Source organism: Corella eumyota, chromosome 4, assembly GCF_963082875.1.
Source record: "Corella eumyota chromosome 4, kaCorEumy4.1, whole genome shotgun sequence".
Classification (NCBI taxonomy): domain Eukaryota; kingdom Metazoa; phylum Chordata; class Ascidiacea; order Phlebobranchia; family Corellidae; genus Corella; species Corella eumyota.
Genome location: NC_137493.1, coordinates 11,243,000 through 11,256,416, shown reverse-complemented (window position 1 = coordinate 11,256,416; position 13,417 = coordinate 11,243,000). Strand labels below are relative to the sequence as shown.

At 29.4% G+C, this 13,417-nt stretch overlaps 2 protein-coding genes across 3 annotated transcripts in view; both read left to right on the top strand.

Annotated features, from left to right (window-relative positions):
• Positions 1 to 7,815, top strand: part of LOC145750826 (low-density lipoprotein receptor-related protein 2-like) — a 55,606-nt gene extending 47,791 nt beyond the window's left edge. Inside the window, exons 86-100 of the mRNA XM_082566901.1 lie at positions 598 to 698; positions 1,641 to 1,759; positions 2,203 to 2,353; positions 2,907 to 3,077; positions 3,203 to 3,353; positions 3,720 to 3,845; positions 4,509 to 4,643; positions 5,023 to 5,105; positions 5,316 to 5,495; positions 5,945 to 6,158; positions 6,332 to 6,402; positions 6,571 to 6,655; positions 6,813 to 6,978; positions 7,100 to 7,141; positions 7,596 to 7,815. Of these exons, the coding sequence (XP_082423027.1) occupies positions 598 to 698; positions 1,641 to 1,759; positions 2,203 to 2,353; positions 2,907 to 3,077; positions 3,203 to 3,353; positions 3,720 to 3,845; positions 4,509 to 4,643; positions 5,023 to 5,105; positions 5,316 to 5,495; positions 5,945 to 6,158; positions 6,332 to 6,402; positions 6,571 to 6,655; positions 6,813 to 6,978; positions 7,100 to 7,141; positions 7,596 to 7,727 (1,927 nt within the window). The 3' untranslated portion in view covers positions 7,728 to 7,815. The remainder of the gene's footprint in view (positions 1 to 597; positions 699 to 1,640; positions 1,760 to 2,202; positions 2,354 to 2,906; positions 3,078 to 3,202; positions 3,354 to 3,719; positions 3,846 to 4,508; positions 4,644 to 5,022; positions 5,106 to 5,315; positions 5,496 to 5,944; positions 6,159 to 6,331; positions 6,403 to 6,570; positions 6,656 to 6,812; positions 6,979 to 7,099; positions 7,142 to 7,595) is intronic.
• Positions 7,816 to 8,426: 611 nt separating this feature from the next.
• On the top strand, positions 8,427 to 13,012 carry LOC145751162 (SPRY domain-containing protein 3-like). 2 transcript variants are annotated; one of them, XM_082567259.1, is made up of 11 exons: positions 8,427 to 8,527; positions 9,152 to 9,261; positions 9,429 to 9,534; positions 9,787 to 9,946; positions 10,343 to 10,519; positions 10,779 to 10,928; positions 11,192 to 11,301; positions 11,380 to 11,492; positions 11,551 to 11,753; positions 12,041 to 12,157; positions 12,434 to 13,012. In XM_082567259.1, the coding sequence occupies exons 1-11, from the start codon at positions 8,463 to 8,465 to the stop codon at positions 12,566 to 12,568; spliced, it is 1,446 nt and encodes a 481-aa protein (XP_082423385.1). In that variant the 5' UTR covers positions 8,427 to 8,462; the 3' UTR covers positions 12,569 to 13,012. The 2 variants fall into 2 exon arrangements, with proteins under 2 accessions (XP_082423385.1, XP_082423386.1); XM_082567260.1 differs by having other exon boundaries at positions 12,423 to 13,012.
• Positions 13,013 to 13,417: the final 405 nt, after the last annotated feature.

The window sequence follows — 13,417 nt, the reverse complement described above, 5'->3', positions numbered from 1 at the left end:
GCTCATGATTTAAAAATTGTATAAAATGGCCTTACAGCTAAAAGTAGAGGTTATTTACATAATTTTTTTTTCAGCCATTATTAAAGTAACTTTAAAGCTAAATTTAGAGACTATTAAAAGGTGGTATAGTTTATTTTCTAGGTCAGCTTAGTGAAAATATTTATTCTTAGTTGCTTATTAGCTTGATAACATGATTGACTGGGTGAAATATCTGTTTATTCTGTAAGAATTTATTTTTAATACTGTAAGAAATTATTTTTTAATTTTTTGCAGCAAGTACAGTATTAGAATCTTATTGTAATTTTTGTTAAGCTTACCAAAGCATTAGAATAGTAGAAATCAGGCAAATCGGGTCAATTAGACTTTAAAGATAATTAAGTTTAAAATAATAGTGGAGCCTAGTACATTATTGTAACACTTGGAAAACTAAACAAATAAATGCCAATACAATTTAACAATAAAAATAAAACCCAACAGCTTAAGCCAAAAAATTAGTAAAATACATAAATATTATGTGTTTTCAGATCTTACCAAACATTTTGTTTTATTAAAATATTAAACTATATTAATTTAATCAATTTTTTTACTTAAATGTAGATCTGGTGAATATAAATGTTTTAACAAGAATTGTATTCCTGAAACAAAGATTTGTGATGATGTTGATGATTGTGGAGATTACTCCGATGAACTTGGATGTCGTAAGTAAAATTCTTGTTTCTACAAGTATAGTTTAACCGGTTTACTGGTGTAGTGATCAGAACACTTAGCTTCACTACATAAAGTCTTGCGTTTGATCCCCACTGCTCTCATGTTGTAGCGTCCTTAAGTAAATGGTATAAACTCCTTAGCCAACACTGAATCAGCAGTTTTAGCAGGCAATTACAATCAACAAAATTCCAACAGCCAAAAAAAAAGTCGAGATTAGTAACAACTGTTACTCAATGTTTAGGCTGTGAGGTCGGCCTTTCTGCACTGGGGATAAATAAATATAAAAAAATTTTAAAAATGTAACAAATATAGGCAGTTTTTACAGAACCTTATCTTTATTAGCTAAGGGTTTAGTTTTAGGCAATATGTTAATGACACATTTTCTTGTATTTGTATCTCTTATCAGCCTTGGCACTTTGGCTTACTTAGTGTAATTAGTGAGTGTTTAGTTTAGATATTTTGTTAAGTGCGTTTTATTACATTTACTGTTAATAATCGATTTAGATAATATTGGTAGTATAGTTTAAAAATAGATTGTTATGAAAAACTTAAAGAACAAGGTTTATGTGTTACAATTGGTTAAATAGATTTTGTTATTGTATGTTTTTTCTTAAATTTTGGGATCAGAAACTGGTAAATGGTTGAATTTTTAACTTTCACTCATTTAATTTTTAACTTATTTGCACATAGGTTATAAATATTATTCATGTTATAAATCTATGGGTTTAGTAGTCTTACTGTATGAATAAATATTAGTTAATTTTTTATGGTTTTAAATTTTCAAATTGTTTTTTTTTTTTCAGCTACATTAATGTTTTGTAAATTATTTATTTCTTTTATTGAAAAATGAAAACCTTATTACAGAAAATAATATTAAAATAGATTGGTTAAACTCTGTACCTAACAATTTAATATCATGTTCTGTTTAACAGATAAAGGAGAAACCAACTTGACTTGTTCACAAAGCCCATGTGAGCAAATTTGCACTGAAATACCAGGAAGTGAAAATATTTCAGGATTTTATCTTTGTTCTTGTGATGATGGTTATATTGTAAGTTTGAATATATTTACCTGTAATTGACATTTTTAAATAACACAATCAGAAGAATGTTAAAAAACATTTTTATATTTGAAATGGCTAAATTATCTTATTTTAAGTTTTTTTTAATATTTTTGTATCCTTGATGTAAGAAGGTCAACTTTACAACTTAAACATAGATTAACATTTGTTACCCAACCCAGTTTTGGGTTGCTTTTGGCAGTTTAGGATATTACTAATTATAATTGCTTAATAATTAATCTGCTGACTAGTTTTGGGCTGGAATTGAACCTAAGACTTCATGTAGTGAAGCCAAGTGTAATATTAATCTGGATAACTTACCTGTGCTTCATAATTGTCATTTTTTTTATGTCACCCAAAATAAATTTTAGTTTAACTATAAGTATTGTTTTATTTTCTCAAATAAGTTTTTTCTAAACTAATTTGTGTTTCAGGTGAATGACAAAAACACTCACACTTGCTTAGACATTAATGAATGTTTAAACTGGAAAACATGCTCACAAAATTGCCTTAACTTGAAAGGAAATTATTATTGTGATTGTGTTGAGGGTTATAATGTAGTGGACAGTAGTTGCTTATCATCAGGTTTGTTTATTTCAATACGAGTTCAAAATTAAGATAAAATATACATTTGGAGGTTTTGGGTTTGAATCCAACTGCTTCAATGTTATAACATCCTTAAAAAACAGTAATAAGCCTTGGGTTTAGTGACCATGCCTTATTATACTATAGAGTCTTTATGTAAATATTATTAATTATGGCATGTTTTAAATTATTATATGCCGGCAGCATGGTGTAGTGGTCAGAACACAGGTCTTTATTAAAAAGAGGTTCTGGGTTCGATTCTCACTGCTCTCATGCTGTAGCACCCTTGAGTAAGGGGCTATAAATAATATTAACTCCTGCTTAGCCAACACATAATATAAACTCCTGCTTTTTTTATACATATATTTATTATAGTTTTAAATTTTTTTGTACTTTCATTGATAAGTTTAAAATTTAAATAACAATAAAAAAAGGCGATAAAACAATTACTAGGTTCATTATCAACTAATATCATTAATAATTGAGGTAAGAAAAACTACTTTGTGTTTAGGCTTGTAAAATCAGCATTGTAATTTAAAATGTTTGTTTTCAGAATTTGCAGCAAACTTTGTAGCTGATGAACAAAAAATTCGAGTTTACGATGCAAACAATGATCGCGAGTATGATGTCATAATGAACCAACTTCGTGTGCAGTCCAGCGATTATTTTTATGATGAGAAGAACACCAGTTTCTTGTTTTGGTCCGACACAGCAAGCTATACAGGTGATACAGGTTTCGACTAAAAGTTCTAAGCTTGATTCCTATGATTAATTAAAATTTAAAATAAAATGCAATTAAATTAAATGTATTATAAGTATAATTTCAAAATCTTTTTTTTTTAATTTTAGATTCTGCCGGAATACAAATTACCCGACCTCGCATATTCCGCTCCATTCTGCCGTACATGGATCCAAACTCCAACAACCAGGGAATTCCCCAAGATTTAGCGATCAAGGGGTTAACAACACCCAACGGAATCGCTGTGGATTGGGTGTCTTAGTAAGTTTGAAAATATTTTAAGTTTTTAATTGTGTCAATTTTTGTAAATTTTCAACATTAATAAGGCAGATAAAGTAAATATTTTTTGTTTTGTTTTTAAGTGTAACAAACCAACTTTATGATGTCATAATGGGATAATTCTCATTGACCCAGACACAATATTTTATTTTTTGCAAACTTGTTAAATTTTTGACCTTATAATATCTTCTGAAAATTATTACAACTGTCCAATTTATTAAACAAATTGTTTACAAAAAATTATTGTTTCTGGATCTTATTTACTTTGTGTGAAATCTTCCAAAAACAATAAAAAAGGGATTTTTCCCTAATATGTTCTTATTACTTTAATGTTTTTTTGTTTTACAGCAATTTGTATTGGACTGACAGTGAAATAGGTACAATCAGTGTTGCTTTATTAGATGGAAGGTATAAGAACACAATATTGAGTAAACTTGATGTTCCCTATGCTATTGCACTGGACCCTGGACACGGGTATGTTAAACTTAGAATTTTTTGTGATTATAGTTTTATTTAATAGCAGTTTGATTTTAATAATTTTGCATAGCTTTCGTAATAAAGATGTAACTTTAAAGTAGGTGAAAAAATGTGATTTCTTGACACAATAATTTAAAAAAAAGTGCTTTTAACGATTTTTTTAACACAGTAAGGTTTTAAACTGTTAAAGTAAAATTTTTCTAAATTTTTCTAAAATTTCTCTATCACTAATATAATATCAGTTTACTATTGTAATGGATCTGTCCTTTTATTTTTGTGCTAATATTGTTATCTTGGTCTTGGGTTTGATTTCCACTGCTATCATGCTGTAGTACCCTTAAGTAAAGCGCTTTTAACGGTTTGAACTTCTGCTGAGCCTGAACTTAATCAACAGCATAATTATCGAGCAATTATAATCTATATAATATCCTAAACTGCTAAAAGCAACTTAAGACTAAGGCGAAGTAACTGATGTCACTCTATGTTTTGGCCGTGAAGTCAACCTTCCCACATCGAGGATAAAGATATATAAAAAATGTTAGTATTTGTGGTTGGTTGTGCAGACCTTTTCTGCAATCATAAAATACTGCTTATCACAAAACAGGAATCAGACCAATCGTTTCATTATGCAGAGAAGTTTAACTTGCTTATATTTCCTAGTTTAATGTTCTGGAGCACAGTGGGCAACCAACCTGGAATATTTAAATCTCACATGGACGGAAAAGAAATGGTTAGATTAGATGTGGATGTTGATTACCCAACTGGAATTGCAATCGATTATTTTAACGATGACAGGTTGGTTATTAGTGGAACTGGTTGGATTTCAATGATTTTTTTCCGTGTTATATTTTGTCTTTAAATTTGGTATTCTAAAACAGATAAACATTTTTTTACCACTGCTATTAAGCAGTGGTGCTCTTAAGTATGCATTATAAACAATATAAACTCCTGCTGGGCCAAAAACCAATCAGCAGTTTAATAATCAGGCAATTATAAGTAATAGTATTTAAAACTGCCAAAGTCAAATTAAGACTGGGTCGAAGTAACAAATGTTACTCTATGTTTAGGTGAAGTCAACCTTCCTACATTAAGACTAATTAAATAAAAAAAAATTTTAAATTAATAGAGTTTTGGTTGATGTTTGTTAATTTATTGTTATTTTTCAACTTTTTAGATTGTATATTTCTGATGAGCGTGGCGATGTAATTATCTCCGTTGATGAAGATGGAATTGGTAGCGAATTTATTGGAAGAACTGGTGAGTAATTTGGAAACACTGCAGTGGTTAATACTTATACTGATTTTTTTGTACAAACCAACTTTAAATTTTATTACCAACAACCACCTTGCTGTAAAAATTGATGTAAATTTTTATTCGATTTAACACCCAGTTAAATTATTATAGGTTAAAATTAATAACTAATCAAATCGTTTTGGGCAAAATTAAACAACTAATTAAAATGTTTAGGCAATGGCAACCCAACATCAGTTGATATATTTGAGAGTAGTGTATATTGGACCTCCAAACTTGATGGTGTACTTTACAAGATGGATAAGTTTGGTCGTGGGGTGAAACAAACTATTTTACAAGGTTTAAGAAATCCAACAAACGTGAAAGTTTTTAGCAAATATAAGTACGACCAGAGCGGTGAGTTTGACGTTTACATTTAAGTACAATCTATCTTTGTAAAATTAAATTGTAGTTTTTTTTGTTAGGCTATGTTTTTTTAGAATTTATTAGTAAATTTTAAAAAATAAGTTATTTTTTTTTTGTTTTCCAATAACTTTGAATTTAATTTGTGTATTTTTTGGAAATTTTTACAATACTTGCTGTTAACTTTCGCAATTCTAATTTTAACACATTTAGTATAATCTGTAAAATTTTAAGTTTCAAGTTAATTGTGGTACTTAAGTTAAAAAACTGTATTCGTTAGATTTTTTCAATAAAGTTAAATGAATTAAGTAAATTTATTCCAATTTGTTTTCTAAAAATTATAAACTGAGTTTGTTTATTATTAAATCAATTTACAATTATATTCATAACTGTAAACTTTTTATGTTCTACTTTTATAACAACTCTTAATTTACTCTTTTTAGTTGGGTCTAGATGTAAAACAGGAATTTGCAGCCATCTTTGTTTATTAAAACCAGGATCGTATGTTTGTGCATGCCCTGATGGAACTAGCTTGCAACAGGGGAGCGTGCGACAATGTGACGCGAGTTACTTGCCACCTCTTCCAGTCTTGGCGGTGTGCCAGTGTAGAAATGCTGCCACTTGTATTTATGACAAGGATTTAAAACCTTCCTGTGTGTAAGTAGAAACTTTTTGTGTGGTGTTGGGTAAATACTTTTATTAATTTTTTTAATAGTTAAAATTATTTTTTTTATTTTTTTATGGTCAAAAACTTTAAATTTACCTTGCTTTATACTTTGTGTTGTTCTTATAAAATTTATTAAATAAAAACTTAAAACTGCTTTTTTTAGTTGTTTTGATGGATATTCTGGGGAATTTTGTGAAAACTATGACGGGGAACAAATCCCGACAGATAGTGGGGGTAAGTACATTTATTTCGGTCGACACTTTCAACATGAGTTTTTATTTATTCAAACTCTAGATTTTGTATTATAAAATACATTGAAACCATAAACTTATCTATAATCTCTCCCTTATATTGTATACAATATACGATTAGTTTGTTTATTAATTGTTATTATTTTTTTAGTTGTGATTGGTGTAGTTGTTGCTGTGGTGGTAGTTTTAGTTTTAATTGTTTTGGGAGGCCTTTACTACAGAAGTCGCAGAACAGGGTAAGTTGAAAGTGTTTAAGCTTTTTAAAGTACATAACGTAGTATAAGTACAATAACTTAGTTAGTTACTTTCAATAAATCTAAACAAAATTGTGCTATAAATTTAGATTTTATATTTGAACAGATTTTTTCTAAACCAGTGTTCCCATTTTTTTAGAAGTTTTTCCGATTCCAAACCTTGCAACTGTGCATTTCCCTCCATTCCTTCTTGTTGTAATACACAGAAAGAATCCCAAGTAGCATCATTTGACAACCCTGTCATGTATAATAAAGGTGATAATGACATCACAAATGATGAACCACAAGAAGTTTTTAGTGTAGAGGTTAGTGTTGCCGATAATTTTTTTAAAAGTTTCGATATTTTCAAGTAAATTTTTTTCCTAATTTTGTTGTATTTAAAAATAACCAACAGTTTATGACATCATTATTTTTATATTGTTACAGACTGAAGGAATGGGAGTTACTAATCCTGGTTATGCCAGTGTGGTAAGTTAAACAAGTTAGGAAATTGACCATAATCTTATTTATTTATAAGTATATATATATATATATATATTTCTTTATCCTTGATGTGAAAAGTTATGCATGACCTAAACATAGAGTAACATCAAATGCATGACCTAAACATAGAGTAACATCAATTACTCTGACCGGGTTTTGAGTAGCCTTTAGCAGTTTATATAGATTATAGTTGCCGAATAACTATGCTGCTGATTAAGTTATTGTTTAGCAGGAGTTTACTATAAACAAAACAGTTTAAACATCTGCAGAGCAAATGCTTAATCAGCAGCTTGTTATTAAAGTTTTAAAATTAATTATATTTCAAACTGCCAAAGTCAACTCGAGACTGGGTTGAGGTAACAAAAACAATTTTAAGACCTATTAATGCCCACATTGAAAGTATAAGTTTAAAAATAAAATGATAAAAAAAATTTTAAAGCGTAAGAAGGGACCTCCAACTGATTCTGGTTTATCCTCAATGAGATCGGGATACTCTAACCCAAGCTACAAAAACACAAAAGATGACTCAAATCTCGTTGATAACGAGTTTTCTGAGTCATCCCAAGCCTAAATGATGTCATGATGATGTCATAATACTTTATTGATGTCGACCTTTGCTTTGAATTTGACCATTCTAGACCGCCGTAGACCAAACGCTTTCCAACAACTTTCCTTTTTATTTTGTTTTTTTTTATTTTTTCTTGATTTATTTTTTGATCATTTTGTGTATTTTCTATTACCAATAAAATCACTGCATTCAAATATTGCAACTTCGTTAAAAGTAGCAGAAGAAAAGAAGTTTATATTGTAACAGTTTTGCCTCATATTCTTTTGTATAAAAAGCCGTATTTATATTTTATAGTATTTTATTGCGTAAGATTACAAACAACCGTCCACAAACTCGTAACACGAATAGTACTCAATACATCACAATTAAACAGTTAAACCAACAAGTCACGTGATAAGGTGTAAAGACGAGACTCCAGGTGTAAACACGTGACATAGAATAGATAAGACTTAAGAGTAAACAACAATATGGCGGATTTGTTACAATATAAATGTTTTTCACTAAAAATAATTTATTGTAACCAAGTTTTGACTTTTTAGCGTCTTAAATTGGTTTAATTTTCTTTTAATAAATTTTAACCTAGATCTAAATTCTAATGGATAGCATCAAACTTTGTATTATTGATTTAGAATTAAAACGAAAACACTGTTTTCCGCCTTATAAAAGGAAATGAAAAAAATCCCCTAATGTGATATTTTTGATGAATTTGCAAAACATTTTTAGAGGAATTTAAGTAAAATGGAAGTTGTAGACAAAGACCAACCACGAATATCGAGAATGAAAGTTGATGGGAATGTGCTAAGGTTAGTTTAAAATTGGATTTAATGCTGCTTTTAAAATTAAAATTTTTCTGTTGTTTATTTGGAGATCTATTAACGTCCTCGGCCAAGTTTAAATAATGCAGAATTTGAAATTTTAAAACCTTACCCTAATCCTCCCTTGTACATTCCACCCATTTCTAATTTATTTTAGTACTATTGGCGTATGGCGGATGACGCTAATCTGCTAACAGAAATCAGTTTATCTTTTTTTTATATTGTTGAATTGTGGAAATGTCGACTTCGCGACTTTAACATCAATATCATCAGTTATCTTGACCCAGTCTCGTGTTGCCTTTGAGAGTTTGGAATATTATACATTATAGTTGTCCTATAATTAAGCTGCTGATTAAGTACTTTTTTAGCAGGAATTTATATCGTTTATAGCACCTTACTCAAGGGCGCTACTACATAGATCAGTGGGGATTTAACCCCAGACCTCTTGTAGTAAAGGCAGGTGTTTTGACGATCACAACATGCTGCTGGTTGTATTTATTTTAAACCATTAGCCCAGTCTAAGGTTGAACAAGTTTGGATTGAGTTTTATTTAATATCTTTCAAGTTGATTATTTAGCATTTTTTAAATTTTGTTTTATGTTTTGTTTGTAGATGTGAACCAGACAAAGACCATGATTCAGGGTATATTGTGATGTCACAAAGTCTTAATGAAGAAGAAAATTATTTTGAGATTAAAGTTTTAACAACTGATCCTATGAAAGGTTTTATATTTACTAAAATTAATTATTTTAACCTGTCTTGTTTTAATAATAACAATAAATTTTATTAAGTTGCATAGGTTTTTGGTAGCAAATTTTTAATTTATAAATTTAGTTTAGTTTAATGTTTTTTATTATTATACTAAAAGGAAAGTGTTAAAATATTTTAGGTTTTGTAGCAATTGGATTGGTTCCGTTTAATTTCATGTTTGAACGAAAACTACCCGGTCACAATCTGGGAAATATTTTTCTCACATCTCAACATTCCAGGCTCAAGTTCGACATTTCTTGTTTTTTTAAACTAAGTTTGGCCTTAAATCTTACCCATTTAGAATACACTTGATACATACGATTTTTTTGATCCAGTGTATTCTATATAAACTGTGGTTGTTTGTATTTTTTTGTCATAAGTTTATTTAAAAAGTTTTTTATCTAAAATTTTTTCTAGTTATTTTACGAATAATTTCTAAAAAAAATATTTTAAAATTAAATCAAAAATTTTAAATTAATTTAAAATATTTGTTGTAGAATCTTCAAGGGAGGAGTGGGGACTCCTGTTTACAAAGGCCCCCAAATATTGGAAGGTGATAGGGTAGGTTGTGGGGTGAGGGGGGTTAAAAAAGATTGTGGGGCTGTAGGAGCACCTCTCTCACCCACTGAGGTTTTTTTCACAAGAAATGGAGAAGAGGTAAAAATTGAGGATAAAACTTGTTTTTTATTTTCATATCTTCTTAAGGGGATAGGTTTTTTGATATTTTTATTGGGTAGGGGTGTGCAATTGCAACATGTTTGAGCTATTCGTAAATTGTGATTAAGAAGGACATTTGTTGTATAATAACCCCATCTAGCTTTGTGCTATTTTTTTTACATAGACCTTTTTATCCATTAAATATTTGTAATGTTAGTTTTACAACTTTTGCATTACTTTTCCCCTGCGGCCCTTAAAAAAATAACGATCGGGTGCGAGTAAAATTTACCAAAGCCATAAAGTAGAAATGATTCCATTTCCTTATCATAAATATTATTTTTAAACTTATATAACATTATTTACGTCAAAAGATTTGAAATTTTTTTTTTTGTTTAGATTAAATCAGTAAAAGTTATATCCCCTAAAAATCATTTTCACCCCTTTATATGTCTTGACACCCACATCATAGAGATCACACAACACCCCCAAAACCTAAAAGGGGACGATTTTATGCTCGTGGATGAGGGGGAAGAAGACTGGGTTCGAACTCATGACGTCAGAATCAATGGACCAGTAAGTTTTAAAATTTAAAATCTTTAAATTTAAGTTTTTTATTCAGTTAAAATTTTAAATGTTTTAATCTTTAAGTAGTTCTGAGAATTTTTTTTTTTAATTATTCATTAATCTAATTTTCAAACATTTTCAATAAAATAATACTTTTTGTAATTTTTTGTTTGCTTATCATTTTTTTATTGAACTAAAAAGTTATTATTATTGTTATATATAAGTTATATATATAAAGTTAAAAAAATTGATATTTATTTCGTTAAAGATAATAGAATACTCGGGGAATGGGGTCCACATCCACGATGTTGGGTTAGCTCAATCCAAAACCCCGCTTACCACAACTAACCATTATTTTGAGTTTGAGATATTAGAACCGGGGAAACACTGCTACATAGCTATTGGCCTCGTTCATAAGGTTTGTGACATCATTATGTTATGCTTATGATGTCATAAATCTGGGTTTAATATCATTATTTTTACTCACTAGTAAATAGCCTACCCTTCAGTCATAATTTTTGTTGTTTAATATGGTTGCAACTTTTGACTAATATATGCCTGCGATAATTTACCCACTCACCACAAATGGCAGTTTTGTTATTAAAAGGCTTTATAAATTAATAATACACAAAAACTTGGGTATATTTATACTCTCGTATATCTAATTAAAATTTAAACTAGAACTATCCTTTGCATCGCCACCCTGGTTGGAATGTCGGTTCCATTGCCTATCATGCTGATGATGGAAAAATATTCATGGGACGGGGTCAAGGGTCACCTTTTGGCCCCAGGTAAAATTTAATTTGGAACCCTGATATTTTTTCTATTTAAATGCATTTTTGTTTTATTATTTAATTATGTTGTCATAGATGTTACCGTGGTGACATTATGGGATGTGGAATCCAGTTTCCACATAATTATATGACACCTAGTGATGGGGAGGATGAATTTGATGATGAGCCACCGGAGGGCGACAAAAAAGGTTTTTAATTTTTTTGAGGTAAAAATTACTTTAAAATATTATTTTTTATTCAATTTAGACGGTGTTTATGATTGGTTAAACAAGGGTAACCATGACGACCTTTCATCAAGTCCCCCTAATCTTTTGGATGACCTTCTTGATGACCTTGATGACCCTTTGGAGGAAGAATGGTCTGATGAGGAATGGGAGCCAGGTTGGTGGAAAAAAAGGGCTATCCCGCCTCCACCTTCTCAAGTGGATGTCAGGAAAGGAAATTTAGAAGTAAAAGAAGTTTTTTTTAATTAACTTGAGTCCAGTAATATTATTTTTTGTACTTCTTTAAGCTATCAACCTAAACATACAGCATTGTTATTTTATTTCAGTTCTCAGTTTAAAGTATTGGTTTAAAATATTATAAATCATAATTACCTAATAATTAGCCTATGTCTGTGCTTTGGCATAGAAGCATGTGGGATTAAACCCAGGACCTCCTGTAGTAAAGCTAAGTGTCACCATGCGCAATTAACTTGTTGAACTGGAGACCATTAAGATTTTTATTTAATTGGCAGCATTGGCAAGATGTTGACCCTATTATAGCAATGCGAAGAGCTCATCGTCTTAATTTAAGATTTGGACCCAGATCCCAAAGAATTTATGGGGGTAAAGAAAAGGGAATGATGGTCAAAGTAAGAGAGTCCACTTTCTTTTTACTTACACCAAATTATACCAAAACATTTTTTTTTAATATTTTTTTTATGTGTGGTAAGGCTAGCTTTACGACCAAAACATAAAGTAACATTTGTTACCCTGACCTAATCTCAAGTTGCCTTTTGACAATTTTGGATATCATTAAATACAATTGTCCGATATTTATAAGTTTCTGATTAATTGTTGCATTGGAAGTAAATACCTTTTATAGAACTCTACTTAAATCTCTACATTTAACTGAAGTGTTTCTGCAGGTATTTTTTACTCGCAATGGTGAGAGAGTTGGTCACAAATTGGTCATGATGCCCAAGGGGGGCTTTTATCCAGCTGTTGGTATGCTCAGCTCCTATGAGAAAGTCAAAGTGGATTTGAAACCTTTAAGTGGTTAAAACAAAAAAAATTGAAGGGATTTGACTAATTTTAACACCAAAAAGTGTTGCCTTTTTTTTGGTAAGAAACAAACACTGTGCTTATGATGTCATAAATATCCCAATGGTGACCTACGATCTGTAACCTGTTTGTGATGTCACAAAATGATGTCTTATTTAAAATGCTGAGGACACATAGGAATAGTTGCATAAAGTGATGACTTTTAAAAAAATTCTATTTTTGTGTGTATCTGGATTATATTTAACATATGTGATGTTAAAAAAATACAAAACCTGTTAAGAAAAAAAAATGTGTTTTTTCCAATTATGTATTTGAAAAAAAATCATTTTGTTATTGTAAATGTATTTATTTTTTTCCTACCTATCCAAATATTGAGTTACTTATTGTTTGTAAGTAAATAAAGTTGTGAACTTTTAATCTGCTGTTTTTAATTATATGGTGTTCCGAACCTTTTATTTTCTAAATTTAAATGTCACTTATTAATAATTGCTTGTGTTTGTTTAATAAAATTTAAAGATTGTCTTTAGGTTATAAATTATTTTAACATTTCACTATTTAAACAAATTGGAATGATATCAAGCCATATTATATTTAACAAAAAAATGTAGTTTACCTTATTACGTGCTAGTTTTTATATAGAAAAAATCCATTGCATTTTTATCCCCAATCAAATATTTTTATGGTTCGAAATCTTAGATTTCGAAACATATAATTATTGTCAGTGTATTTATTATTATTATTATTTTTATTCTTATTAGTCCCAATTTTAAAAGAAGATAACTTTTGTTTCTTAGAGTTTAAAATTCAAATTTTAGTATGCTGTATAATATCATAATGCGGCCTCCTAT

What these genes read in the sequence shown, in the direction of transcription:
- LOC145751162 (XM_082567259.1), top strand. Translation starts at nt 8,463, where the DNA reads ATGGAAGTTGTAGACAAAGACCAACCACGAATATCGAGAATGAAAGTT. An exon ending in GTTGATGGGAATGTGCTAAG is followed by an intron (nt 8,528 to 9,151) that starts GTTAGTTTAAAA and finishes TTTTGTTTGTAG; the next exon opens with ATGTGAACCAGACAAAGACC. An exon ending in AACAACTGATCCTATGAAAG is followed by an intron (nt 9,262 to 9,428) that starts GTTTTATATTTA and finishes AAAATATTTTAG; the next exon opens with GTTTTGTAGCAATTGGATTG.